We start from the raw sequence: 27556 nt of genomic DNA on the forward strand, positions 1-27556 counted from the left end.
GGCAATTTCCTATACATCACTTTGAGTGGTTAACAGCCCATTTAATCAATCAATTGCTTGTGCTGAGCAACTCAATCGAAAAACAAATGCCAACGAGTCACCCAATGCCACCTCAGGCTTTAACCCGCTTGCACCCGCTTAACCCCCCGGTGCACATCCTGTTAACAGCTATCTAAAATTCCATTCGCTTTGGTTTGCAATCAAACTATCCGAATAGATTTGAATGTTCTGAACGCCACAAATTGAAAGACTCACCTGTGAGCGAGAAAAGTGAGAGAAATTTAGCACAAGTCCCGAGGACAGGTGAATAATGTTCGCCTGCGACTTCATTAATTTGAATGGGCAAAATAAATACGTGAAAAATGCTTTCATATTTCGGGAACAATTTAGGGTTCTTGGTTTTCGCAGTCGTTGGCTTCTACTGTAAATAAACGTAATTTGTAATGAAAATCAACTCGAAATACAGGCAGCAAAAGTTGACTGTGGCGCCCCATTTGGGCCACGGCTTGTGGCATTGTTGGCATTCCCATTTTCCAGCTCCTCCGTTGTTTCAGATACATTTCTGCTTTCTTTTTTTAATTTTTTGTGATTTTTTTGCATATGAAATATTTCATGATGGCACTTTAAAGCTTTGTGTATATAAGGTGTGCTCGGCATGGCGACGGAAGGGCAATAAAAATTCCGCAATGGCGTTAGCTTTGCATACGTACAGCAAAAAGCCCCAAAAACTGTCGCACATTGCCTTTATTTTATTTAGTTTCTTTGGCAATAAAATAAAATTAAAAGCATAGAATATTTTTTTGACTATTTACGAGACTATTTATGCACCAGCCAAGAGATCTCCTTTTCTCTGTTGCCGTAACTCCATGAAATTGTATTACTGCACGCGATTCCCCTGAAAGCCATTAACCCAAAACAAACCCGAAAAAAGCGTGCAGATATGGTAGCTGTATCTCTATATCTCCCTAAGCCGCAAAAGTTTTCGTCGGCAGGAGGAGGGAGGTGGGTGAAAATACTCTGGCCCCACAGTAATTAGAGTAATAAGCCAAGATGTATGACCCATCGGTGTGTTTTTGTGCACATATGTGGCTACGTGGGGCTTGGAATGTATCCTTCTATCTTATGCCGAAGTCTAGCCTCGTTTTTTGGCTGCTTTTTCTTTTATTTCATATCAGCTTAATGTAAATTTTCCTTGGTATGAAACATAACTAATTTGGTTATTTCCTTTGTTTCTTTTCAGGTAATATTATATTTCAATTAAACCTCAAGCCAGACTCTTCAGCACAATATTGCAAATCAAACAATGAAAAAACCCCTCAAAGGGCCAAGCATAAATGTCGGAGAGGGGCAGACCATAATGAATTTGCTCAATTAATAGGCAATCAGTAAGTGCCCCATCTTAACCCTTTGAAGCCATCGTGACCTCAAATACACACACACACATCCACAAAGGCCCTCTTGTGGTCTGTGCTCCTTCAAACAGAAAAGTTAAAATGCAAATACAATTTGCCACTTTAAATCTACATAAATTGAAGTGTGGAAGGGGTAAGAAAAACAGAGGGGAAATCGAGGCATTGGAGGGCCTCTTGAAACAGTTTACAATAAACCAGAGTAAGGGCTGGAGTAAACCCCCAGGTTCAAGGGTGTTCCGTGTGGAAAGAAAATCAATGAACAAGATAAACGCTCACTAAAAATGAATATGACTAGAGCAGTGTAGTAGTGTGTAAGCTAGCAAAAAAATGTGTGACTAAAAGGTAGTTGTGAATAAAAAAAATGTGGTTTAAAGATGGTTGTCTAACTGGAATTGGTAACTCTATGAAAGCCTATAACGAAAGGAGTTTCCACTAGCAAATGTGATTATAAATCACTTTGGCACGTGTCTCTCGCTTTGATTTTCACTTGTGGGGCTGCAAACAAGGTCAATATAAATAGTAGCGAAATTTAAAACGTTCTTGGTAATGAAATGAATCTGAGCATTGTATATTTCTTGATATAATTATTATCTCTTTACCTGATCTACTACACATAATCTCGTTTCGGGAACGGTTCAATCATTTATTTTGCCAGCTGTGGGCTGACAGTTCCATTTTGTCAAATTCAAAAAATTGCACTCCTCTTTGTAATTACCTAGAAAACGTAGACAGAAGCAATCGCATTCCATAATAAATTCATAATTGACAGGGGCCCTTTCCAAGTTTCCCCCTTTGTGGACTTTGTTTGACAAATGTCCTGACGCCAGACGAATTTCACGCATAAACAGGCTGTTTCCACTGCCACTTCCTCGACTTCCCCATCCTGTTTAGCCACTCCAGCTGTACGCCTCTCCAGCGGCACTTCCGGCCAAACCCGGTGAGGGTTATTTTCCGGAACCCTTTTGGGTAATTGCAAAAACTATTAAGCCAAATTATGGGTTTTACTTTACGCCGGCGGCAACCCCTTTTTATTCCGCACTTGAGAATTAGAAGTGCCGTGAAAATCAAGAGCACGCCAAATTATTATATAGATTTAACCCCGCTCAATTCCCAAATACAATATTTGCAGATCTCGTGGAATGGGGCTAAATAATACACGTTGTGCGTGTGTGCATAAAAAGAGGTTAATATTTGTTTGCCTGCCCACGTTCACACACTGAATAATCTGACTGGATCTCGAACCCCTGATAATTCCCATGGCGCTCTTTAAAAGGCCCATAAAACTGGCAAAAAAAGGAAAAAAAGTGAAAAGCCAGGGAAAAAAACAGTCAAAATTTGTGGCGCCAATTGATGCACAACAACAGAAGCCATAAAAGAAAAACTCCAGCCATTTACCCCAAATACACTCAAACGCGGAAATGTGGGCAGCTAAAAATGAAAAGTCATTTTCACATATTTGTGGAGCTAACGAAACATTTTTCACTTTCGGCTAGTTCGGTTTGGTTTTTGTGCACCATGGGTGTACTTTTTTCCCCGTAGAGCTCATCAGTTCATAAATAATTTAAGCTACCGTATTTAAGAGGAATTATTGGCTGCAAAATACTCAATGGGGCATGAGAGGTAAAAAGGTGAATGATTGTTGCGACAATGGGTTGGAAGCCGACCAAATTGCAATTTAAATGCAATTCTTTATAATTTGATTGCAATGAAATTGTACTTATTTCGACACGGAGAACTGTAGTTTGTGGAGATTTTTCAACAGTTGCCAAATTGAATGAATAGTTAATTTGTTCTGCAGCACATTTACAACCAGAGAAATATTATTTAGCAGACCAAAACGGAAGTACTATTCAAAAATGTTCACTAAAATATCTCAAGCTTTCTTATCATTATGCTTCTTAATCTCTTCCCTTCGATGCCGAAAAAAATAAATTACATTGGATTCGGTCATAAATTCAAATATAACTTTTTGCCATTCCAAATCTAGCGAAATCCTCACATCAGCGCCTCTAAAGTATTTCCAAGTATGTATTTTTTCGAAATACCAGCCAAAAGGGTCCCATAGCCTGTTCACTGAAATTTTAATAACTCAATTACGCACACATTTGAATTCATTAGCGCAAAACACCCGAAAGGGGGAAAATCAGCAGGGATAGGAAGGATGTTAAGGGTAGCCAGGAGGCAGTAACAAATATATACAATCAAATGTATATAAATCACATCTAGCACCGAAATAGCGTTGAGAACCGGGGGTTCCTTTTTATTTCCTATTCTAAAGAGGACCACAGGGGTGCATACAAAAATTCATATAGAGAATTTGAAAAATTATTACCTCTGCCGAAAGGAAAAGAAAAACTAATAACCATGTACGGATTTAATAATAAATCAAGCACGCGAGTGAGAGTGAGGACTTTATATGGCTATATGGAACAGGAAGCGGAAGGAGGGACTCATGGCACATTCTAAATCCGCATTTCAAATAGACAAATAAAAAGTACGAACAGTAGCTTGCATACAACAATGGCCATTAGCCGGAATTATTCCTCGCACTCCCAAAAGCGGACATTTATCATGCGTATTGCACAATGCTTTCCAAACTGGCAGTTACATATGTCCCATTGTGGTGTTCTTCGCATTTCATTCATGGGAGCTCCTGATCTACCGAAAAACCCCAGACAATGATCTCGAATCGAATGCGTTGGTTTTTCGGCCAAATTCAGGTAGCAGATTCTAGGATAATCCTCTTTTTCGGCTAGTTTCCAAGTGGGATTTTCTACCCTCCGATCCTCTCGTTAGTTGGGATTAGCAAACTCAGCTTGACTGCTATTATTGTTATTTTTTGTATTCACTGTTCAATGAATCGAAATTGGGTTGTTCGAGGCGATAATTGACAGCTCAATTGGCGGGTTGGTTCGGCCCGATGAGGTCACTTAAAGGTCACTCGAGGGCTTATCGCTGCCCATGGAGAGGTAACGGTGGAGGAATGGGCCTACATTTCCAAAGGCCTAATATAAATATTTGAAATATGTTCAATTTTTTTCGCCATAATTTCGCCCAATTCGATAGATTTGGTTTTAGTTATTAAGACAAAGCACTCATATGGATCTAAAAAAAAGTCAGCCTGAAGTATTTTCCTCTCTTACATTCTTATATGTCATAAAACCACGTGAAACTAATTAATTATGGTTTCGTAATTAATCGTTCAGTCATGCATTTTAAGCACATTGTACATACTTTGAGCACAATAAACTTACACACAAATATTCCTAAAACTGAGTAGTAATCCAAATGCACAATAATACGTATTTATGTAACTAATCTCATTAACACTTGAGTTAATTTTCTATCTATTGTGAGCTTATTCTAACGAGGCCTACTGTTCAGTCCAAGCCTTTAATCAAATTTTCAAATATTCAAACAAATGACAAAAGAGGACGCCGCGCAAATGTTCAAATTTTGCTACTTTGTGCTACTGCCATTTAACCATTTAAAGTCATTAACTGTCATTGTGGAAATGTAACTGAAGCTGAAACTGAGCACAATGCTGGCTCTGACAAACATTAGCTAAAATGCAATTTTCACAGCGCAAAGTGGGCAAGTAAGGCAGATTGTTTCAAGTTGGCTGCAGACAGCACCTGTTTGCATTTTCCTCTATTTTTTCTTTGTGCGCCACAGCAGCTGACACTTTTCCTGCTATTTGGCCCCAGGTAACAGAGAAGAGGAAAACTTTTTCCCTGCCATTGTTGTGGCTGTTAAATCCAACCCGTAAGTAGCCCAAAAACCCCCGATCTAATCCGGGCAAGAAGCCCTGAGGCCCTCTTGACGTCTCAATTTCCAAATGACCAAGCTAATCACAAAAGGCTGAGAGAATGGATTTCCCATCCTTTTTTGTTTTGTTCGTTTTCCGCTTTTCCCTGATGACATAATTCGGAGCGCTCGAATTTCTGCCGCCTGACTTTACACACTCTGACATAATTAGGGTGAACTACCCCCTGCCACTGGCCATTTAAGACCCCTATCCGCGAACCCCCTTAAAATGGCATCGACACACCCCTGAACACTTGTGTGCGCAGCTGGCTGTCTTCATTTAAAAATCAAATGCCATGCGCTGCAATTGTTTAATGAAAACTCCAGTTTTTTGTGTAGTGCATAACATAAAATTATGCAAATTTTTCATGCTTTTCAATGAAGTAACAAAGGTGGGAAACCTGGGTTTTATTATTAATAGGAAATGGATGTCATACTTTAATAAATGAATGTATTCCAATGACATTGGAACAGAAAAAAGAAACGAAGTTACACAAAAACTATTTTAATAGCATTGCAAGTGTCGCCATAACATCTTAAATTCAAAATCTGCATACACTTTAACTGTTCAAAATATTATAACATTTTTCTCCTTGGTTATTGCGGAGTCTTTTGCATTCGCTCTTGAATAAGGTATCGTATTATCCGACACGACTTACCCTCACCTCAACCGCAGTAAAGTTGGGGTATTCCCCAAGAAGAACTGACATTTATTACGGCTCCATTTCCCTTTTGAGAAGAGTCCTGTCCTGCATAGAAATGCAAGTCAGTAAAGTCCTGGAAAATCCACAAGGATTTGCTCGGTGATAGCTGAAAGCTTTTTCCCATTCCCCACATAGAGGGTTGGATTTCCCATTCGGGGATTTTCCACTCGTAGTTGATTGTTGTCAAAGGTCATGAAATATGCAAACAATATACCAGCACATTGTTTGTTTCCGATCCGATACGATTAGCTAATCGAAGCGATAAACTCTGTAGAAAAATCACGGCTGACCTGCTTTCCATTTTTAATGGCTCGTAGGTCCCTCGCTATTAGTAGATTAATAGTTCGCAGGCTTTTAGTCGAATTGCAAGTGCTGACTTTTCAATTGTCTGATGTTTTGGCTAATGGAAGTAGCTACGGTTAAATGCTAATCACCAAATTGCCATTTGATTGATAAACTGGCAGACACCCGCTCTCAATCGAAAGGACAAGCCACAAAAACCCGAATCGGAAGCGTTTCCATAGCCTCGACCTCAAGTCCGAGCAGAAACCATAATTAAATATTGCTCCCCAGTCTGGTGGTTGCAAAGTCCAAACTGGTTTGGGCAATAATTACTGAAACTTGGCACGAAGCCGCACCAGAGTTGAGATTTGCAAGGATGGGCGACACAAGCGAGAACAGTGACCGTGTGCACTTAAAAAAATAATGCAATAATTTAACAATAGATGCACTGACATTTATAAATTATTACTTAACTTCAAGAAGTGCTGGAATAATATATAAGGATTTTAGAGCCCCCTTTCCACATGAATTCAATACCCAAGTGTTTCGGAAATGGCGTACATTTTTTTTTTGAGTGCCTTACCAACATCGACAGGGATAGCTCATCATCATTAACACCCGTCCTGGCAACTCTCGTCGTCAATTGAGATGGGATGGAGACTTCGAGCCATTCTGCTGGTCGGCGGTCGGAGAATTGTTGCTGTGCCAGCATAATAATAAGGCGACCAGGGGAATCGATGACAACGTAAATCAATGCTCTAGCTGTAAGCGAAGGCGACTCGAAACAATCATTAATTAATGTCAATCGAATCGAATTGAAGCGAGCTGAAATGAAATTTGGCGACAAACGTTTTCCGCTCGAAATCAACGTAAATGAGCAGGACTATGGAGCACTTTCGGGTCCGGGAATCTGCGGGTTCTGCCAGGTATGAATTCCCAGCAATCCCCTGTTTTCGGTTGAAATATGTAATTCGGTTTACTTCACAACTGCCAGCAACTTTTCATTTTCCCATCGCAAACGTGTTCGCCGTGCTGGCAATGGAAATCTGCAGTCAGTTCTGGGAATCGGAAGCGGAAACGGGCTGGAAGACATGACAACAAGTTTTTGGCAGAGCGAACATCAACAAATGTCCTGCAATTAATTATCTTCTAAATGTCCGCACAGACGAGATGAATATTAAATGGGAGAATCTGGGGCAAGTTTAAGTAATAGGAAAATTGTAAAACTGCCGGAACCTTAACTTTTTGTCAGATAAAAAATTCCGTATTTTCTGATGCTTCAATTAAAATAACTTTTAACTTACTAAACCGTTGGCTGAAACCTTAAAATATATTTAAAATATTCATTTTCCTCAGATATTAAAAAACGGAAAGTATTCAATATTGACAACGTTTTTTCCCATCTTGTTCGATGCGTTTTAAAGAACCGCCTTCAACTGGGCGTCGAATATGTAGTAATATTTACACATTCAAAGATAGCATAATAACCGCATGAACAACTCATGCAGCCAATATTAAAATGCATTTTTAATGCACTTTTGCACTTTGTGGTTGTCACTCCCCCAGAAAGCTGCAAGTTGACTTTGCTTTAATTAAAAAAAAGTGGTAAAGAGAAAAGGAAGCGAGCGAAAAGGTTTTGTAAGTGCAAACAACACGCATACGCACTGTAAGCCGGCTGACGAAATACTCACAGCCATTTATCAGGCTATTGAATGCCCAATGTTCAATACTCGCCGGTGCTGTCAGCAAGAGCAACAGCATAATTGCAATTTAATGCACTTTTATTGGCATTCAATGGGCTGCGAACGGAGGAAGCATCAACGTCATTAATTAAAAACACTGCCTCGCAGGCGGTGTTAAAAAAATAAACTTTATTCCGCTGGTAGTTATCTCTCGGCCGTTCAACTAAAACAGGAAAGGCATGTGTATGCAGTTGCTAAATGGCCTTGAGCCATTCATGAGTCAAACAAAATCATACAATTTATTAAAACGGCAAAGCTTTTAATTAGAGAGCTACCTGGAAAATCCTGTGTGCCTATCCATCCCCCCACCGACCCTCCTGCATTAAAAAGTTATTCCATCATAATAAATCTTTGGCTTGCGCTGGGTTTGCATAATTAGCCAGCAACTCGGACAACTTAAACTCCCACCTCTGCAGACGTTTCCCGGCCATGTCATAATTATGCAAACAGTGTGAAACTGAAACTGAAGCTGAAGCTGTAGGAGAAAAAGTTAACTAAACAAACCTTGCCTCATTCTGCTCAGGCTTTTGCTGCTGTTGTTGCTGTTGATATCCCCGGCTCAACTTTCACAACATAATTCGTTATTTATGACTTCAATTATGTTTGCCTGTGGCCACACACAAAAAACCCAAAGGTTAAATGGGCGCAGCGAGGCAAAACTTAACCCCGGCTCAAGGCATCACACTTTAACCCCCGGTTGGCCCCTGGGCATCCTACACATTTGTCGTCACCTCACTTTTCTGGCGAATGAGTGACCCCCCCGGGAGAAAATGCAAACGGCAGGAAGATAACATTTTAATTACCGCTCTAACGAAAGGTTCCACCTCCTTGAATATTCTTGTGATAAATTATCCTAGTAAAATAACAAGGGGGTTTTCCGAGAAGACTTTGGAACTTTGGTAAAGAGTTGTGGCAAAACTTGGCTTGGTAGAAAAATGTATCACCTTAATTATTTATATTATTAAAAAAAATATAAATACTGAGAGGCAAACAAAAATTGGTTTCATAAAAGAAAACCATAATTATTATGATAACAATTTTCCTTAATTTTTCGAAAGCTGTTGAAGATGTGTGTGGGTGTTTTATTTGGTTAGATAATATCAACACAGTTTATGAATTATAAATGCCTGTGGCATATAAATCATACCGCTGGTCCAGCCAGTCTGTCAAAGCGCATTAATAACAAATTGGCCCGGCATTAAAAATATATGATATTTTTTTATTACAATATTTTCACAGTTAATATGGAAATATTATTAATAAACTTTAATTACCAAAAGATGACATTTTCTGCGCGTCTGTCATTTAAAATTTATATGGTCGACGCAGATAAAAAGTGGATTTAATAAATGATTTCCCGGGTCGAAAATAAAACGATTGTGAAAATTAAAGGCAGGTGGTATATCGACTGTTGATGAACAAGCATGGGAGCCACAGTGGCTAGCCTTGGATGGAGACAAGCCACGTCTTCTAACGCCGACCGACAACCGACTGCATTGCCACTGCAACTCAGCTCAGCTGGTCTCAGCTCTCAGCTCTCAGCCTTGGAGCTCGATTTTGTTGGTCTGGGAAAACATGTTTCCCACTTAGCGCTGGCACATTTGCATGTGAATGAAAAGCGAGTCATGGACGCCGACAAATGTTGCATTCGGCTGGTGTTGTTGATTTTGTATTTTGTGAAAAGCGCTTAGTTGCCAAACTGTTTTCAAAGTCTCTTCAAGTGGGCAAACACAAATGCACACAGGGCAATTAAATTAAAGACGAAAGGTAAACAGACGGCAAGGCAAAAAGTTGATCTTGCCAAAGTTCAGACAAAGTTTGTTTTAGCTGGAAACTCAGCACTCAGCTATTGTCAGCATATTATTTTATGCTTTAATTAGCAAAGCATTTCAAACGTGCCAAAAATTCTATTTCGCCAATTTTGGGTCAGCCGAGAAAGACTGAGTCATACTTTATGGCCATATCCGTTCGGCAGATCAGTGCGAAAATCAAACAGACAACAGAAACGCTTTTTTTTGCACTTCAACTGCGAAAACTTTAAGCTGAAAGCGGGTTCAAAGACACACATGGCCCAGTCAACCGTTAAAACATAACTGTTGTGCTGTTACTCATGACCAAGCAATTTCTTTTATGTGCTCTTGCGCAAATGAATGAAAAGAAATTGCGAATATAAATAATAACATATTTAGCATACAAATTAGTTTTGCATATTAATTATGCAATTTAACTGGGGCGCGCATATGGAATTCCGTGGCGCGAAGAAAAGGTCGAACATAAAACAAAAACTGTCGCATAAAATTTGACCCCGTTAATTGTGCGGGCAATCAGGCGGTGGGTGGGGAGCTTACATAATATTTTAACGCAGATTGATGGATTTTAACTTGTAAATTGCAGCTCAAAAAAATGCTTAAATAACACGCTGTTTTTGCACTGCGTATAAATTCCAGAAATAGCTATTACATTCGCAGGGTTAATTACGATCTAGTCAATCAATAATTGGCAACATTTTTCTGCGTATTTTAATAAAGCCAAGTTGAAATATAAAATTTATATACTCACACCTATCAAAAAAATTCCATTCAAATCATAACACACGGCTGTTCAATATTATTGTTTTCTATTTAGTTCAAGTTGGTTAATTTTCTGACTAATTAACATGCCTTACTTCTCCATAGTTGCTTTACCGAATTTTCATTAAATTTCCCCAACATTAAAGCCCCCATTAACAAACAGCCATAATAGTCTGGCACTCCCCTAAGGATATGTCAACACCAATAGAAATCAATATCCTCCATCCACCTATGTGCGTATTCCTTCACGACGCAACACAATTGACAACAAGAATAATTAATTGATTTCGCTTGCCAGTAACATAAAATTAATGTCAGTTTCGTTAACATTTACAAGAAGAGCTTTTCTATTCTTTTTTGGAGCGAGGCTTGCCGTTCTCTGATTTCCAGCCATTTGTCAAATTTCGCATTCAGCATTTCACTCCCTTTCGCCCGCCTAAGAAAGGCTCATAAATTATAAGGCCAAAACCACAGATCAATTTATTTTGTGGCCCGAGACAGGTCGCCATGCCTTAACATCCTGTGAAAATGTCGGCGCAAAAGGAAAAACAATTAAAACCCACTCGCAGACACTTTTTATGAGCACCGGCGACGTCTGGCCTCGGAATTCATATTTATATATATGTATATAGGATTTCGTTGACTTTATCTACCTTTTTGGCCGCGTGCTGATTTCGGTGTTGTTTCTGATTTGGCTAGGCGAAATTTCAGTCTGTCTGCATAATTTCTCTGCGGTTTGATAAATGTCTCGCAAATCGCCGGCGACACTTGGCGTCCTTCCAGCATTTATCCCTAAAAAATAGGCAGCAACAATTTCGAGACACTTTTTTTGCATATATATTAATAACTGTCATTTGGGTGGAACACTGTCATTTTCTCATCCTCCATACCCCTACACACACAATTTCTTTGATATTTTTCCTTAAGTTAAGCAATTCATATGTCTCTTAAGGTTTCCCGTCCTTGGTTTTTTGTGTCCCCCCGCCATTTCTTTTTCCTTTGGCTAGGTTTAGGTGTGGTTGCAACTTTTGGCGCGTGTATATGAAAATTATGTTAATTTATACTCCGCTTGGTTGCGGATCCTGCTGTTTCCCTCGTTCTCTGGAAGGTTTGATGGCTGTTTCCCCTTGGGGCGTCTGTTTGGGCTAACATAATGTTCTCCAGGGTGTCTGCAGGGTGTGCCCGACTTCTGGTTAGCTTAGACCAAGAGCATTTTAGATTATTCGTTATGAAAATTTACTGAAAATGCTTCAGAATTTAAAAAACAGAAACGGGTCATTAATGTACTTTCAAACTCTATACCACAATTTATAGTACTGGGTAGTAAAATATTCTTAATTCCTGTCAAGCTTTTCCAGCCACGTCGGTTGCTTGCGTGTGCGTTTTTTTGCATTAAATTAGGCAACCTTCGTCTGGTCGGGAATATGTTATTTCAGTCTTCTCCAGTTTGGCAGACGCTGTCATCGTCACAATTTGTATAAGCTTCTTAAAGGGTTAAGGCCAGAAAGCGAGTTGCACAAGCAGACGGCCGCATATTAATTTGGCCAGTAACATGTTGCACAACGTTGGGGAATTATATAAATTGCTGCCTGCAATTTTGAACTCGTATTGTTGAATTTATGAGAAATATTGACCGCAATATTTATCACATGTCTAGTGCCAAGTCTAACACTACTCTCTCTCTCTTTGTCGGACTAATCGTACGTGTAGAATATATTGTACAATAATCCAGACTTAGCATAAATTTCCAGCTAGAGAACTGGACAAACTTCTGCGGTCTGTATTGCACTTCTGTTCGGGGCATTAATTATGATAATATTTCTTCGACTATAATAAGCATTTGGCATTCAAGGGACGCTCAAATATGCAAGCAGTACTCCCTGTCTTGCCAACGCCACTTGACTTCATTGTCCCCTAATTACAATAAGACGCTCATAAGCTCATCGAAAAGTGAAGTGCCAAACGCAAGATGCAAATGGTAGAGGACCACAGACCTCATTGTCTCCCCCACATTAATTAACTGACAGATGTGGATGTCTGCTGGGGCAGTTGTCTTACTTTGTTGTCTCTGTGGCACGGCTCAGATAAATCTGTAGCGTTTAAATGGCCGAACGTCTATAATTGCGAAAACAAATGTGGAATGTTTGCATTGAAAAGGGGAACTCAAACTGGAGCATGAATAATGCAATTGGTGTGCTGATGACTTGAAAGTGAAAATATAGCAGCTCAAATGGCAATGATTTATTGCTCTATTCATGCAACAAGTTCAGTGATTGAATGGCACAAGCGACATGAGATCCAAGTATATTATGGATATGCTTTGCAATGTAATTTCCCAAGCGATTCCAAACAATTAATATTGCAAACGTGAATAAATTTATAATAATAAGGCTTTTAGTGTTTTAGTAGAATTCTGATTGCATTTTGCAGCATTATTTAAAGATGGGTCTTATTATTTAGGTGGCAATTTTCGATATGTTTGATAACTTTGAAGCACTGACATATCTGTCACTTAAATTGCAACTTAAAATATGCTGCTAGCTTACTTTTTACTGCTGAAAATTGCTTTGGTTTTTCCTAAAAATATTACCACGATTAGGATCAACCATTATCACGAGCCCACCTATAGCCATTTGAGTTCGTATCTGGTATCCTTGCGGACTCGCAAATATATTCACACTCCTGGAGATAATCACTTCTGCACCGGAGTTATCCTAACCAATCGCCATGTGCTTACTTCAGCACACTGCATTACAGAGTGGGTATATCATATGTTTATTATTCATTACCTATTTTCGAATTTTAAATTAGTAAAAACGGGGTGATGATGAGCCCCAAACGAATTGTGGTGGCACTTTGCGCGTCCCTTTTTAAGACCCCAGAGTCAGAGGAATTTGTTGTAGACATTCATAATATGATTATCCACCCGTACTACCATAGAAACCAACACAATGATATAGCTATTATAAAGCTGAAGAGGTTTGTGAAATTGGACGGCCATCACTTGGCTCCAGTTGTTCTGGGCAATTCCTCGCTGGAGGTGGGAAACGATTGCAAGACCATTGGTGGAATCTTCGGCTTACGAGTAGGTACTATTCAAATACTCATAAGGTTAATGCCACAGAAACCCTATCCCTTAGAGGCAAAGATTTGGGTCATTTCATAGCATGTTGCTTGTGAATGTCGAACTGCGGCCATTCGACGAATGTCTGAAGGTGAAAAAGAGTCTAATGGCTGCCAGACCCGAAAACGAGGACCTCATATGTGTAAAGTCGACGGAGAAACAGCTGTGTACCACAGATTTCGGTGGTCCACTTTTTTGTAATGGTCAGCTGTATGGAATAGCTCTGGGCTCCATCAATTGTTCCAGTCCAGATCCAGTTTTCTTTAGTGATGTATCGTTCTACAACAGCTGGGTGACCAAAATTATATCGGAGGCAGTGGACCATAGCAGACCATTTATCGCAGAGAGATATTCCTTTATGTCCTTTATCATTTTAATACTCAGCGTTGTCTGAAATCAGGACACTGAAATATAACTCTCTCTTGGGAAAGGAAAAATTGACCGGCCCCTGCGATCCATGGAAAATTGGGGAAAGCACTAGTAAACTTTCGCCTGTACTCGTATTGCACCTGTGTGCCACGTGTGGCACGTTCACTTTTCCCCCAGAAAAACCGCACTGACTTTCCTTTCTACTCCAACTGCCATTTTTTCGATTATTGTTCAACGCTTTTACACTTTTGCATTAATCAAGAAGAAAAGGAAACTGCCGAAAAACTAAATAAATTTGTACATAAAACATGATTGATAAGGCCATAAATAATCCCAATAATAAATAGAAAATTGGTCAAGAAAAAGTAAAAGGCCGCGACACGGCAATTTGATGTAACAACCAATCATTATTTATAGCCACGAAACGCCGGATAAAAACCGGACCCGTTAAGGTAACAAGAAATTGCGCACACACGCGATACTATTGGCCAAAAAAGAAAAGTCAGAAGTTAACAATAACATGTCTGCGCTGAACTCTTGTTGCTTGACTCCCATTGACTTTGGGTTCAAGACTCGCTGTCAGTTGTCGGATGGAAAGCCAGCCATAAATCGGTAATAATTATATTTTTTGTTGCTTTTGGGCAATTGCAGGCCCGAATGCAGGTAGCTGGGTATCACAAAAGCTGATAAATCGATGCTGATAAATTGAAAATTACCAGCCAAGCGATATATATGATAATGGTCTGGTTGATAAGCCCACAGATTGCACACAAATGTATACGTACTCGTGCATACAGCATTTGATTTTCCTTTTATAGTGTTGAAATTGCATACCAATTTGTGGTAGACAGCAGTCTCGACTTATGTGCTCGATTTGCTTTTTTCATTCTCTTCGAAGGCGAAATAGATGTTGAACTAAGCCGTGGGATAAAGGAAAGAAAGTTCGTGGTGTAATTATTAAAAAACTATTAATTAGGGGTATAAAATGTCACACATTTAAATGAAATAAAATATTAAATTAGGTATCCAATATTGTGATTTATTGATATAAAGTTTGAATAAAAAATATACTCTTTGTAGGAATTGGAATTAAAATTTGTACAGTACCTCGATTAAAAGAAAGAAATTATTATTATCATATAGTATTATTATATATTAAATCATATTATTACTTCATTCCACTGTGAGCAGGGAAACTTTAAGAAAGACCCAACTAAAACTGTGGTTGAAATACCAAAGCACCCGAACACAAAATTCAAGTAAAAATCACGTTTCGAGCAAAAGACGCTAACGTGGCCGAAAAATAGGAAACAATAGCCACAACAAGGAGACGATGCATCGATATGGACTCACAGACCCAAGTTGATTTTTATTGGGAAGAGTGAGGGCATTAAATTAAATCTATTTGTACAATTTATAGAGGGGAAAAGTGAAGTGAAGTGATTTCTATGGCCACACACATGTGTGAGCCAAAAACCATACAAAAAAATCACTTAAAGTTGGGCCAACGTTTCTGCTGAGGCAAGACCACTGAACTGGACAAACGTTCCTGTGAAAAGTGCAGACATGGCATCAAATAAAACATGGGGACCAACGGAGAAGGAGAATCCGGTCGGGGGATCTGTAAATCCAACCCAGAGGACGACGATAGTCCGCTGCAAATTTCGCCGGCGAAAAAAAGCTAAATAAATAAATATCACCAGCAGGGGGAATGGATAAAAAATAGATTTTCGCTGTGAATAAACTCATGGATACGTAGCATATGTCGATGATAGAGGTGAATGAGTGAAAAGTGTACTCAATGAAAATAGCCATGTGAAATGTGCTGGACTTGTAAATATACCTTCTTAACAAATATACCAATTTATGCAATTAGTAATGAAATAAAAATTGAGAAGAAAATTTTTTAGTATCGCAAAATAAAAAGAAAAATTCAAAGCAACTCATAAAGTTTATTTTTCCTAATAAAATTCGTAATTTGTATACTTTTCGTGTGTTATCACGCGCTCATCTCTGTTCGTTGCAACGTCTCGAGTTCTGGCGTTTGTTTTCATAGCCGTGAATGTGACATTGTCCAACTTCAACTTCCACGTTTCCCCACTCTTTTCAGTTTTTTTTTCGAAACTCGAGCCACAGTTTGTTGCAATTCCCGTTTTTATTTGTGGGAGAAAGTGTGAAACCGATTTTGCTGACTCCGTACTCTGGTAATTCAAGCTGCAGCAAAACTTCTCGGCGGCAATTCATGCAGCCCTTTTGAGAACCCTAAGTGGTTTTATAGGGACTACGAATTCCAGTGTGAAAAAAAAAAACAGAAACCAAAAGAGCGCGGGAGTCACATAAAAATATCAAAAACAGCAAAAAGGAGTCTGCAAGCGAAGCAGACAAAAAATTCACTCACAACTCAATTGTCAAAAGTTAAGCGACATCTCATGGGGCGGTCGAAAAGTTTCGAATTACATGGCCAGCTGGCTGACCCGATTTTTAAAGTCGAATGCAAATGCAGTTGATTTTCCGCACGTTTCCGGCTGACCAAACAAAACTTCACTCACTCAGCCAGCCAGCCAGTCAGTCAATCCGTCATCCAAAAGCCAAAATGGGCAACGGGATCGAGCGGAGAAATCAATTCATTTTTGGCCAGCTGCACTATTGAGGTTCCCCTCTTAGCTGCCCCTTTTTTCACCTCATGTTCCCATCAGTTTTAAGTTTGCAGCTGCTTTCGATGCCCCACCTCTCATATTTCTGCCACAATTTGCAATTTTGCGGCTTTCATTTACAGAAATTAGTCGGTGATTTCCGAAATCGCAGCCTGGCGATCGATACACGAACGAATTTATACCAAGTTATAAAAGTTAAACATTTTGTTAAATTTCGCGATTATGATGCATTCTAAAAGTTAAGATGCACACATGTTGATGTCGGACTAAATCTTAGCAAAATTTTGAGCTTTGTAATAAATTTATTTTTATTAGGACAATGAAAACTCTTTTGTTTTAAATTCATCGTGGAAAGCATATTAAGATTATATTTTTGAGTTCAGCTTTTATAGTATTTTAATGAACTCCTCTAAAGAATTAGGCTGAAACCGCTTGTTTGCCTTCCTGAATCACAAAACACAGGATTACAATCTAACTAAAATTAAAACTAAATCATTTACCAGAATCTGGATTATTCCGAGTCGAAATTTCATTAGAAATTAGTCCCCATCGACAAACTTGAATTTGCCCCGCCTAACCGACAAGGCCAAAGTCGAGCAAACAAACAACCAAGCAAACAAACTAGGCAAAGAGCTTCACTTTTGCTAGAACGTTTAATGCTCGACTTAGAAAATTACTCAAATGTCTTAATTGGCAAATGGAAAATGCTTAAAAAGAATGGCAAGCAACTGCAGTTGGGAGAACTTTTCGCCAAACTTTTTGAACTGCGGCAATGGGAGTGGGAAAACGTTTGCAAACAAAACCGAGAAAAAAGAACTAACGAATAACTTAATTGAAACTTAATGAGAAAATGCAGCCGCATTGTTTGCAGTGGCAAATGGAAAAACAAGCTGAGATCTCTGGGTATGCGATGCGTATCTTAAAGATGCAAACGTGCAGGTGTCTCCCGCTAAATGCTACAGTCATTTGCCTGATTGCCGAGACATTAGGACAGCGTGTCGAGTGTTGCATGGAACGTGCCGTTTTTTGTTGCCCCTCTGGCGAAAGACAATGCCTAGGATTATGCGATACCGAATACCCAGATACCAGATACTATATACTTAAGTGAATTGCACAACAGCCACAACATAACGTAATCGCCTCTTTTGTCTGCACTTATCTTTCAGATGCACTCACCTGGGCCCAGGTGAATGTGGAACCCAACACAGCGCTCCTCAACGAAGGCGATCGCACGGAGCTGCTCTGCCGCTATGGTAGATCCATCAACTACTGCCGCATCGAGATTCCCGGCGAGCAGAAGGTCCTCAACCTGTCGCCGGAGTGGAGCAAGACACCCGGATTCACGTACTTCGGAGCGGGTCTCACGGCCGGACAGTGCGGCGTGAGCATCGAGAGGGTCAAGGCCAGCAACAATGGCCAGGTCAAGTGCAGTCTGGGCGTTGAGGGAGAGGAGCTGTCGGGCACCATCGATCTGGTTGTGGCACGTAAGTATACAGCAACCACAACACTTGTACTTCATGATATTTGAATACATTTTCTTGAAATATAAGTAAAATGTAACTTTGTTATATACTAACTTTATTGTTATCCATCCAACTTTCAGTGCGTCCTCAGCAGCCCATCATCGAGCTGCTGTCGCGGCCAAATCGCGAGGGCTACTTCAACGAGGGCACTGAATTCAGGGCCCGCTGCAGCGTTCGCGATGGTCGTCCGCCGGCGAACATTTCGTGGTACATCGACAACATGCCGGCCAACAAGCGCACCACTCCCCTGGAGGTCATGTCCTCGACCAACGACAACGTGGAGCTATCGACCTCCGTGCAGGAAATCCAGTGGCACCTGTCGCCCGAGGACAGCAACCGGAAACTGGTCTGCCGCTCCCACCACCAAACGGATCGCGAGAGTGTGCCGCCCCAGGAAGCTGCCTACATCATTAACGTGCGCTGTAAGTGACCCAGCATAACTGAGCACTAATTAGGCTTAAGCTAAATCAAAAGGCAGACACAAAGTGTATAGGTTACTTCAGGTCAAATGCATGAAATATGTTACTAAGCTATCAGAAAGCTATCAGCAATCCTCTATTACTAATAAGCTAGAATTATTATTGTCTGATGATATTAAGACCTATTTCACTTTTCTATACGTTTTGATTCTTTTGATTATGGTTTTTCAATGACTGAACTGGTGGATATTAATCATAACTTGTACCCCTCCCCAGATGCTCCCGTCCATCAGCCAGATGCCGCCGTGTATGGACTCTACCTCGAGCACACTGCCATTGTGAACATAACCATCCGCGCCAGTCCGCAGCCTAAGATCGAGTGGACCATCGATGGAGCGATTGTGGGGCAGGGACGCACCGATGGACGCTACTCGGCGTATGAGCCGCAGTATCTGGGCAACGATGAGTACAACGTGACACTGGCCATTGCCGGACTGACCCTGGAAGATACCACCAAAATCTACAATCTGAGGGCCAGCAATGAACTGGGACTGACGGACTACCAGGTGCGAATCAGTTCGTCAAGCAAACCGCCCAGCAGCAGCCTCGATGTGGCCGCAATCGTTGGCATCGTGGTCGCCGTTGCCGTTTTGGTCCTGGTCGTTTTACTGATTGTGTTTGCACGGGCTACCGGCCGATGGTGTTTTGGCGGTAAGTAGAACATGTTTTTTCGTTTCTTTATTTTTGGTTTTCCATACACAATATTTTGCTTATTTCGTGGGTGAAACATCGTCATTAGCTTCTCAGCCACATCAACAAAAACAAAAACAAAAGCAACATCATCATCATTACGACCATCCACCGCCACTATTGTCTCATCATCAGCTATGCTAACAATAAATTCTGGCTTTAGGTTCATCCCACCCAAACCGCTCAACTCCAGCACCCATTTCCCCTCGAAACTCCACCACTCATCCTGCAACTCATATACGTACTCTCTGGTTTTTTGGGTGGGCTATGGGCCATGCTCTTCTGCCACAAGCCGTTGTTAACTTTCGACACATTGTGCGGCTTTTAAATTTTAATTAGCGTTAACATAGCAGAAGGAGCAGCTGAACGGGCGGAAGAACGCACCAGCCCTAAAAAATTCATCTAATTAAAAAAATTTCACTTGACTTTTCCGGTGGAGTTTTTGTGGAAAAATTTTCTTTGCGAAGTATGGGGCACGGGCCACAAATTCAAATGTGGAACACATGGTTTAGAAAAGCAACGAATAATTTTGGCTTTTCAAAAAGATACAAATATAAATTGGTTTAATTGGTAAAGGTAGTTGAAAGGTTAGTAAAAGAGGACACTAGTTAGGAGACAAGGTTAAAATGAAAAATAAAAAAAAAATATGAATTTAATTTGAAGTGGTCGATACTCTTGAACTTATGTGTATTCGATTTTATTCTAATGAAAATCTAGTCGCCTCTAAACGTGTAATGATTAAATGTGAAATTGTGAATTCGAAATACGTATCAAGCTGAAACAAAATAATGTACTGAACTCTCAACCAAAATAAATTACTTAATCGTATACTTAAGTTTAACAAAACAATTGTACAACTCTCTGAGAAAAAGTGTCTACAAATGACAACAACAAGAAGAGCTAACATTGAAAACAAAAATTGGTCACTAAAACTTGCCAAGAGAAATTCCAAATTATTTGTAAAAACATGTTTTTGGCTTCCTATTTAAAAACATATATAAAGATAAAGTGTATTTTCTCTGTTTCTTAATGCTTTCCGTACTTCTTGCCTGATAAGCTTTTTGGTAAATGGACTAACCTCGACATTAATATGGAATTTTGGTATCTTCGAGATCGAAATCTTTTCGCTCTGTCTCTCCTTCCTCTGCCTTCCCTTTCTCTCTCTCCCTCTCTGCACACAAAGCTAAATGTTAGTTCTTGTTGTTGTCGTTTTTACAGGCGCCACTCTAAACACGGACATCGGTCCCGATTCCGAGGCCCAAATCCATCCGGAATTCAATGACGACGAGGAGCTGGATGGTCGCGATAATGGCGATGAGCATATCGATACCACCCAGCAGTCGGAGGAGGCCACGCCCCCCGTAACCGATAAATTGGAGGCGCAAAAGAAGGCGGATCTGAAGAAGAGTGCGGCAGCCACAGCGGCAGCGGTTATTGCCGCTGGAAATGGCAGCCAGCACAATTTAAATGGCATCGAGGCTCCCAAGCCGCCAAATACTTCCGTTTGAGCCGTTTAGGCCGCCTTCGCCACTCCCAATAAAGGGGCGTGGCTCTTGGCCAGTTAGCTGTGTGCCCCATTTGCTGAAAGCAGAAGGGAAAAGAAACAAAATCGAATAATATATATCCTTACCACACTTTGCTCTCAAATAGTTGCTCTCTCACAAAAATTACAAAAATCTCAAAAGGCGCACAACAAAAAGTTATATATAATTTTACTATAAACGAAACAAATGCAACAATTTACCTTAGGCCAAGTAATTTTAAGTGACCAATTTTCGTGAAATCGCGAGTCTCGCAAGCCCTTGAATTTCCCTTTATCCACTCGAAAACAACTAAAACGAAACTCTAATAATATATAAATTACGAATAATAAAACAACAATGTCCCATTTATTGTAATATATTTTGTCCAGCAATATTGATGTTCATCCATGTATTTATTTAAGCTATAAGAGCTGCCAGCATTTTGCATTTTGCGTATTCTAATTTTTATTTCTTGTCGATTGGCAATATCAATCAATTCGAACGCGGCAAACAACGCAAATTAGAAAATTAAACATGCCTATGATTTATTTTAATTAGTTATCCGCTTCACACTTGTGTTTTTTTATGTTCTTTGGTAATTTTAGCAAGACAAAACAAATAAACGAAAACATGAAAAATACAAATTTGGTTAATGTTAAAGTTTGATGTGGCAGAAAGTAAGCTGATGATGGTGTTGTCAGGTGGGATACCTTTTCCCGGATCATTAATCATGAAAACCATTTTTATCACGCATGCATGTGACTCTGCAAGTATTGCAAATATACTTAAACGAATTTCTTAAATTTCTCCACACAGGCAAATCAATCAAGACGCCCACAAACGAAACGTAAGTACAGTGAACTCTCCCATCAGTCTAACAAATGTCAAAATAAGTTCAGAAAAGTGCAATAAAACAGACGGGGCCATTCCATGCAATCATAAACTGTTTCCACGGATACACAACTAACCCGTCGACGGTATCTGGTTTGCTTGAATTTGCTTAATTTTCAAAGCCATTAATCTGTATCCATTAGTTTAATGTTGCGTAGCTCGGATGTGTGTTTGTTTGTCTACTTGCATGTGTCTCTTGAGTGGCTTTAATTTTCGATCTTACATTAACCGTATGCCGAGTAAGCAATAATCTATATACTATATACGTAGCGCAGCTCATTACCATTTTAGGTTAGTTCATAGTTCATTTATAGTCTAAATTCAACTTAAACTTAAGCACACGCATACACATAAGCACACTACTACACACCACATTTGAAAAGTCCTAAAAAATGAAATTCCAAATTCTAATTTCATAAAAGCAAAATCGGTTTAAAATGTCTCACGCTGTCACACACACACACCATACACACATACATGTGATACACTCCTGAACTTTCACTATAAAACGCTCGCTAGTCGCTCTGCCACGCCCACTGTGCTCGCCCGCCCACCAGAAAAAAATAAACAAGAAGTGTCTGTCTCGCTCTGTCTCTCTCTTACCCTCTGAACATCATGAAGCTCTCTTGCTCTGTCTCACGCATTTACTAAAATGTCAAAAATGTCGCTGTCCCAGTCATCCAACCAAACAAAAGACAAAGAAAAAAAGAAGCAAACAAATGCATTGAAAAAAAAACAACTCTATAGTGTTAGTGCCACTTTGCTAATGCATCACAAAAATAATAAATAACAAAAAAAAAAAACGCTCAACCACAAAAAGAAACGAAAACAAACTTCTTGCTATGTTTTGTCTTCTTTTTCTGCTACTTTCATATGGACGACAACCCACCGAAAACCCCCTCAAAAAATGTGATGGATCCCTAAAATAAACCCACAACATAAAAAATCAAACACATTTCCTTGAATTTTTTTCCTTAAATATTTAAAAAACCTATCGATCGACTTACAACGCAATCCTCCGTAAATAGTCAAATCGACAAGCAACTGGAGTTGGGAGCCCAGCAGAATCACGGTCAAAACGTAGCACTCTTGGAAACCCCCAATGGCATAACCTTGTTGGGCGCCAGTAAGCTGAGAGAAGTCAATGGAAACGGAAACGGAAATGGCCAGCAGGATCGGTTGTCGGTTGAAAGACGCCATCACGATGAAGATGACAGCTTTGAATACGGAACGGATCGGGAGAGCAGTGTATATAACCCCACCACGAGACCTCTAAAGAGCATCCTGATGAGCCAGGCGGCAGGACGAAACTCCCGGAACTCTGCCACCGATAAGGAGGAAGGCAACGAGAACGCAGATCTCCTGCAGAAGGGCAATCAACTGGGGATCCCCGAATCGCGCTTCTCGCGCTGGCTGCCCAAGGATCAACGTGAGCTGATCGAAAAGCAGGCTATGTTGCTTTCGGGAAGGGGCAAGTCGACGGCGCCAGCCACTCCCCCCAAGCCCGAGAGACCACCGATGGGAACAAATACCACTGCCACAACGCCGACGACACCGACGACGCCAAAGTTGCCACAGGAAACGGAAATCTGAGCGTGTGCACGTGTGTGTGTGTGCACGCACATGGCGTTCATATTTATTTATTTCTTTTTCGGTACAGGAAACGCCCAGCAGGATTAAGAATGGAGCAGTCTTGTGACCATCGGGAACTTTTCGGGGGGCAGCATAAGTGTCATAACTTAAAGCTGATGTGTCAGAGCCAACTCAACCGATATAAATTAAGTTTAGCAGGCGTAGGCCTGGTATTTATCCAATGAGACCACCATGATGTTAAATAGAATTATTCTTTTCACAACTGAAATATGAAAACCGTTTCCCATAGTATAAATTATTATAATTATATACTGGTTTAGGCTGAAATACTTCATACCTTATTTTATTCGAAAAGAATTTGAATTATAAGCTGACTCCCAGATGAAAATTGAAATAGTTCCGTCGCAAATCTGTCCCCATAATAGACTCTAAGCTTGGAATTAAGTCAAGAAAGTCTTTTTTCCTGAACGACAAAAAACAAACGAAACATTAACGAAACTGATTTATTTGATAGAGATTAAGCCGGCATGAAATTAAGTTTTTATCGAATACATTTAAACGAAAGAGTTTGCATGGCAAGCATGAAGCAACAAATAATTGTTTTACGCAAATATTTATTGTAGTCACTGTAGAACAAAGTCGTCAAATGACATATTTGTGTATCAAAACAGTGTTCATTTAAGACGCGCACAATGTACTTTAAGAACGAAAAAGCTTCCACCAATTTTCGATCATTTTAGTTGGCTAAAATTCGAGTGCCTTAAACTGAAAATAAATTTAGTAATTAAAAACGTGAACGATTATAAATAGTTAGAAATTTTTGTACGTGTTGCTTTCCTTTATTATTTTTTACAAAACGTATGTTTAATATTTAATTAACAACAATAAATATTGTTAAAAGTGCGATAGCTTTCTGTTTTGGATTTATTTATTTTGCGAATGCCTGAATATGTATGCGTGTGTGAGTTTTGAATAAAAGGGAATTATGTAAAGTTCACCGAGACCCTGAAAGGAAATTTCTAACAATGCAGCGTATCAAAGAGGAAATCCCCGTACAATATTCCATTTTCCATAACAAAAGCAATATCATTAAAATACGAAAGGAGCGTTTCATGCAATAAACATTTCATATATGAGAGACTGACACGCCACGCCAGAAACCAACACAAATACAAGCACGAACACATAGCCACGCACACACACTGCTAGCAAAATGTATCCATCAGATACTTGTTGAGCTGGCCCAGACAGCAGGCAGACATTCAAATGAGCAAAAAATATTTATAGAATATAGATGAAACTCATTTTGGCCAAGCGAAAGCAATTTACTTGGCCAGCCCACGCCAAACGAAGGTTAAAATGGGGGATGGAACTGGTTAAACTGGGTCCATAAAAGGTCAAATGCGGATTAAATTTTCCATATGCCATTTCGTACGGGTATTAGGTGTGGCACAGAGCAGAGTAATTTTTTTGCCCTTGAATCAAAAATTCTAGGTTTAGACATTAAAGAACTTTTGTAGCGGAATTTTAGGCAGAGCATTAATAGTCTTAGGACTCACAAAAATAAACTGCCCCAAAAACGACAGTTATAAAATATATTTTTTTAAGAATCGGATACATTCTGTGTAACATTTTGTTATCTTTCTGTGATAGCATTAGTATAGCACATTGACAGGGTTACACATACATATAGACCTTAAACTCTTTTCCAAGTAATTTTTGGAATACGAACGAGAGTTTAACTTTTCCACTCGAATATTTGCTTTTCCTAACACAATTTGGGTTTTAATGGTCCACACACGAACAACAATAACAATTATGCCATAACCAAAACACAAGTTCTTAAACCCACTAACAACCACCAGATCGGATAGCTCCTAAAAGGCAGAAAGCTGCCGAGAAAGGACTTTAAACCACACGACTAACCCCGAACACTATAATGGCTATCTTTTGTTAACTTATATTTTTAACGGGAAGACATTCGCACAGCAGAAACTATTTTGACACAGTAATAAATATAATAAAAATAAACAGAAACAAAAACTTTCATACCAAAACAAAATCATGAACCCATCCAAAACCTCCTCACCATTTCACAACCGACAAGCAGCAGCGACACCGAAAGCGCCGATATAAAAGCCACGTCAACAGCCACGGCCACAACCACCATGGGCGGAGTGGGCGTGTCGGCCGAGGAGGAGGAAACCGTTAACGAACAGGAGAGCCCGCAGGAACAACAGCAGCAGCAGCAGAAGAAGGCCAAAAGATTGCCCGCTTTTGCCGCGGCAATTTTAAGGCGTTTCAATGAAAAGGATTCGCGGAAGTACAAGGATAATCAGGAGTCGTTGAATATTGTGGAGGGAAGCGTACAGGAGATTCCAGCGACCAATAATGCCATCGATGGCAATGACAATGAACCAAAGGTATTGAAAAATGTTCCCGATTCCATCCTTTCCACCTTCTCTTTCCAACTTCTCTGTTTTTGACTGGGCACACAGAAAATAATATCTTTGAAAGCGAACAGACAATCGATATTTTTTCATGCTGACATCCATAAGATACAAAATAAAATTCTCTCGATGTTCTAGATATAGTAGTTCTGATCAAAGAACCATCTCAATAAACACTTCCGTGAACTGTTTAAATATTGTCATATGTGCCTCATTATTTAAATCTTTTTATCATTCAACATTCTATTTAAAAATTGAATATTTTATTGCAAAAAATAAAAAAAATTCTTTGGATTAAATTTGTATAGTCACAACGATAGACATAGTAATGACTAAAATTCTTTTCAAGTTGAGATGATAACATAGAATTAAATTAATTTATACCATTTTTCTCTTATAAGTATTAAATGTGTGCGTGTGTTTGAGTGCGAGCTGTATTCACCTTAAGCTTAGCATAATTCCTTTATCTTAGACGCAAGCTTTAAGCAAACTTTAAATTCGTTCTTTTATAATTTCTCTTTTGCTATTATCACAAACTTTTCTACATAATTTTCTTTGCCATTTTCTGCTCTTTCCGTTAAAAAACAAAAAAAAAACCAACCGCATGCAAAATAAAATCCGTTGTTGTATAACTTTGTATATATACGCAAATAAAGGCTATAGTTTGGCAGAGCACCTCACCAGTGTGGACATTTAAGTAAAGAAAAAGGTATACCAAATTCCCCCATACAGAACCTACAATTAACTTCTTTTGTAAATATTCACCCACACTAGATAAGTACTTATAAACGAATCTCTCATTTATTTCCAAAAACACAGCAAGACAAACAACTCGTCTATGCTGAACTTGTACTAAAGCCAGCCAATGAGGCGACAACAGCAACAACACCAGCGCCAACAACAGCAGCATCAGCAGCAACAACAACAACACCGGAGGGCTCTGGAGCCGGGGTCAAAAGTTCAACGGAATACGCCGAAATAGTCTATGTGCAAAAGGGAGGCGAAGGAAAAAAATAATCTAGCCCATCAATATAAAAATCCCTGGGAGGCTGACACAGTAACAAATAACAGAAAAATGCACAAAAATTAAGGAGCAGAAACGTAAATAGAAACCCAGTGCAGCATAAAAGTAAACTCTACGATGATATTAAGAATGCAAAACAAAAAAAAGTGAACAAAATGTCAAAAGTGGTTTTTCAAAAACTTCTTGAATGTGTGTACTAAAATCTAACGAAATGTGAAACTAAGAACATTAAAGCGTAAAAATAAACTTATACAGAATAAACTTACTTCTCCGCACAGAAATCTTGACACAAAACACATCCTCTAAATCAGAAACCCTCCTCCTCCCTCAGCCCACACATTAAATCAAATTTACAACCAGATAAACATAATAAGAACCTTAAAAAGCTAAAAGAATATTTGCAACAAAAAAACTAAATATATATAAATAAAATTTACATAAACATAGGCAAGAAAAAGAAACCATTTGAAATCTCAATTATTTACATAAATGTCTCGCATTTAAGCTAAATGTAAATTTAAGACAAGAAGCAAGAAAATTATGAAAATACGCGAAATTTAAGTAAAACTATTTAAACTACCTTTAAATTATTTTTACGCAAACCTTTTTTACACATCGCCGTTTTGACTATGCAAAATTAGGAACAGTAACAATTTAGGCAGCCAGAAAAAGCATTTAAACAAATTAAGGAAACAATTAAAAAGGGAAAGTATTCACCG

General features: G+C 39.3%; 2 protein-coding genes across 6 annotated transcripts in view; both read left to right on the forward strand.

Annotated features, from left to right (window-relative positions):
* LOC117150720 (fasciclin-3) overlaps window positions 1–27249 on the forward strand; it is a 72587-nt gene extending 45338 nt beyond the window's left edge. Inside the window, exons 2-8 of one of the 5 annotated variants that reach the window (XM_033317739.1) lie at window positions 17831–18148; window positions 18268–18609; window positions 18883–19317; window positions 21696–21726; window positions 25474–25786; window positions 26470–26522; window positions 26633–26710. In XM_033317739.1, the coding sequence (XP_033173630.1) occupies window positions 17831–18148; window positions 18268–18609; window positions 18883–19317; window positions 21696–21726; window positions 25474–25786; window positions 26470–26514 (1484 nt within the window). In that variant the 3' untranslated portion in view covers window positions 26515–26522; window positions 26633–26710. Of the gene's footprint in view, window positions 1–17830; window positions 18149–18267; window positions 18610–18882; window positions 19318–20574; window positions 21434–21695; window positions 21727–22798; window positions 24270–25473; window positions 25787–26469; window positions 26523–26632 lie in introns of those variants that run through there. The other 4 variants (XM_033317738.1, XM_033317737.1, XM_033317741.1 and 1 more) reach the window with 4 other exon arrangements.
* LOC117150722 (trypsin-2) lies at window positions 12176–14322 on the forward strand. The gene is made up of 3 exons (XM_033317742.1): window positions 12176–13275; window positions 13329–13602; window positions 13658–14322. The coding sequence occupies exons 1-3, from the start codon at window positions 13049–13051 to the stop codon at window positions 14033–14035; spliced, it is 879 nt and encodes a 292-aa protein (XP_033173633.1). The 5' UTR covers window positions 12176–13048; the 3' UTR covers window positions 14036–14322.
* Window positions 27250–27556: the final 307 nt, after the last annotated feature.

The sequence above is a fragment of the Drosophila mauritiana genome, chromosome 2L (genome assembly GCF_004382145.1).
Source record: "Drosophila mauritiana strain mau12 chromosome 2L, ASM438214v1, whole genome shotgun sequence".
Lineage (NCBI taxonomy): Eukaryota > Metazoa > Arthropoda > Insecta > Diptera > Drosophilidae > Drosophila > Drosophila mauritiana.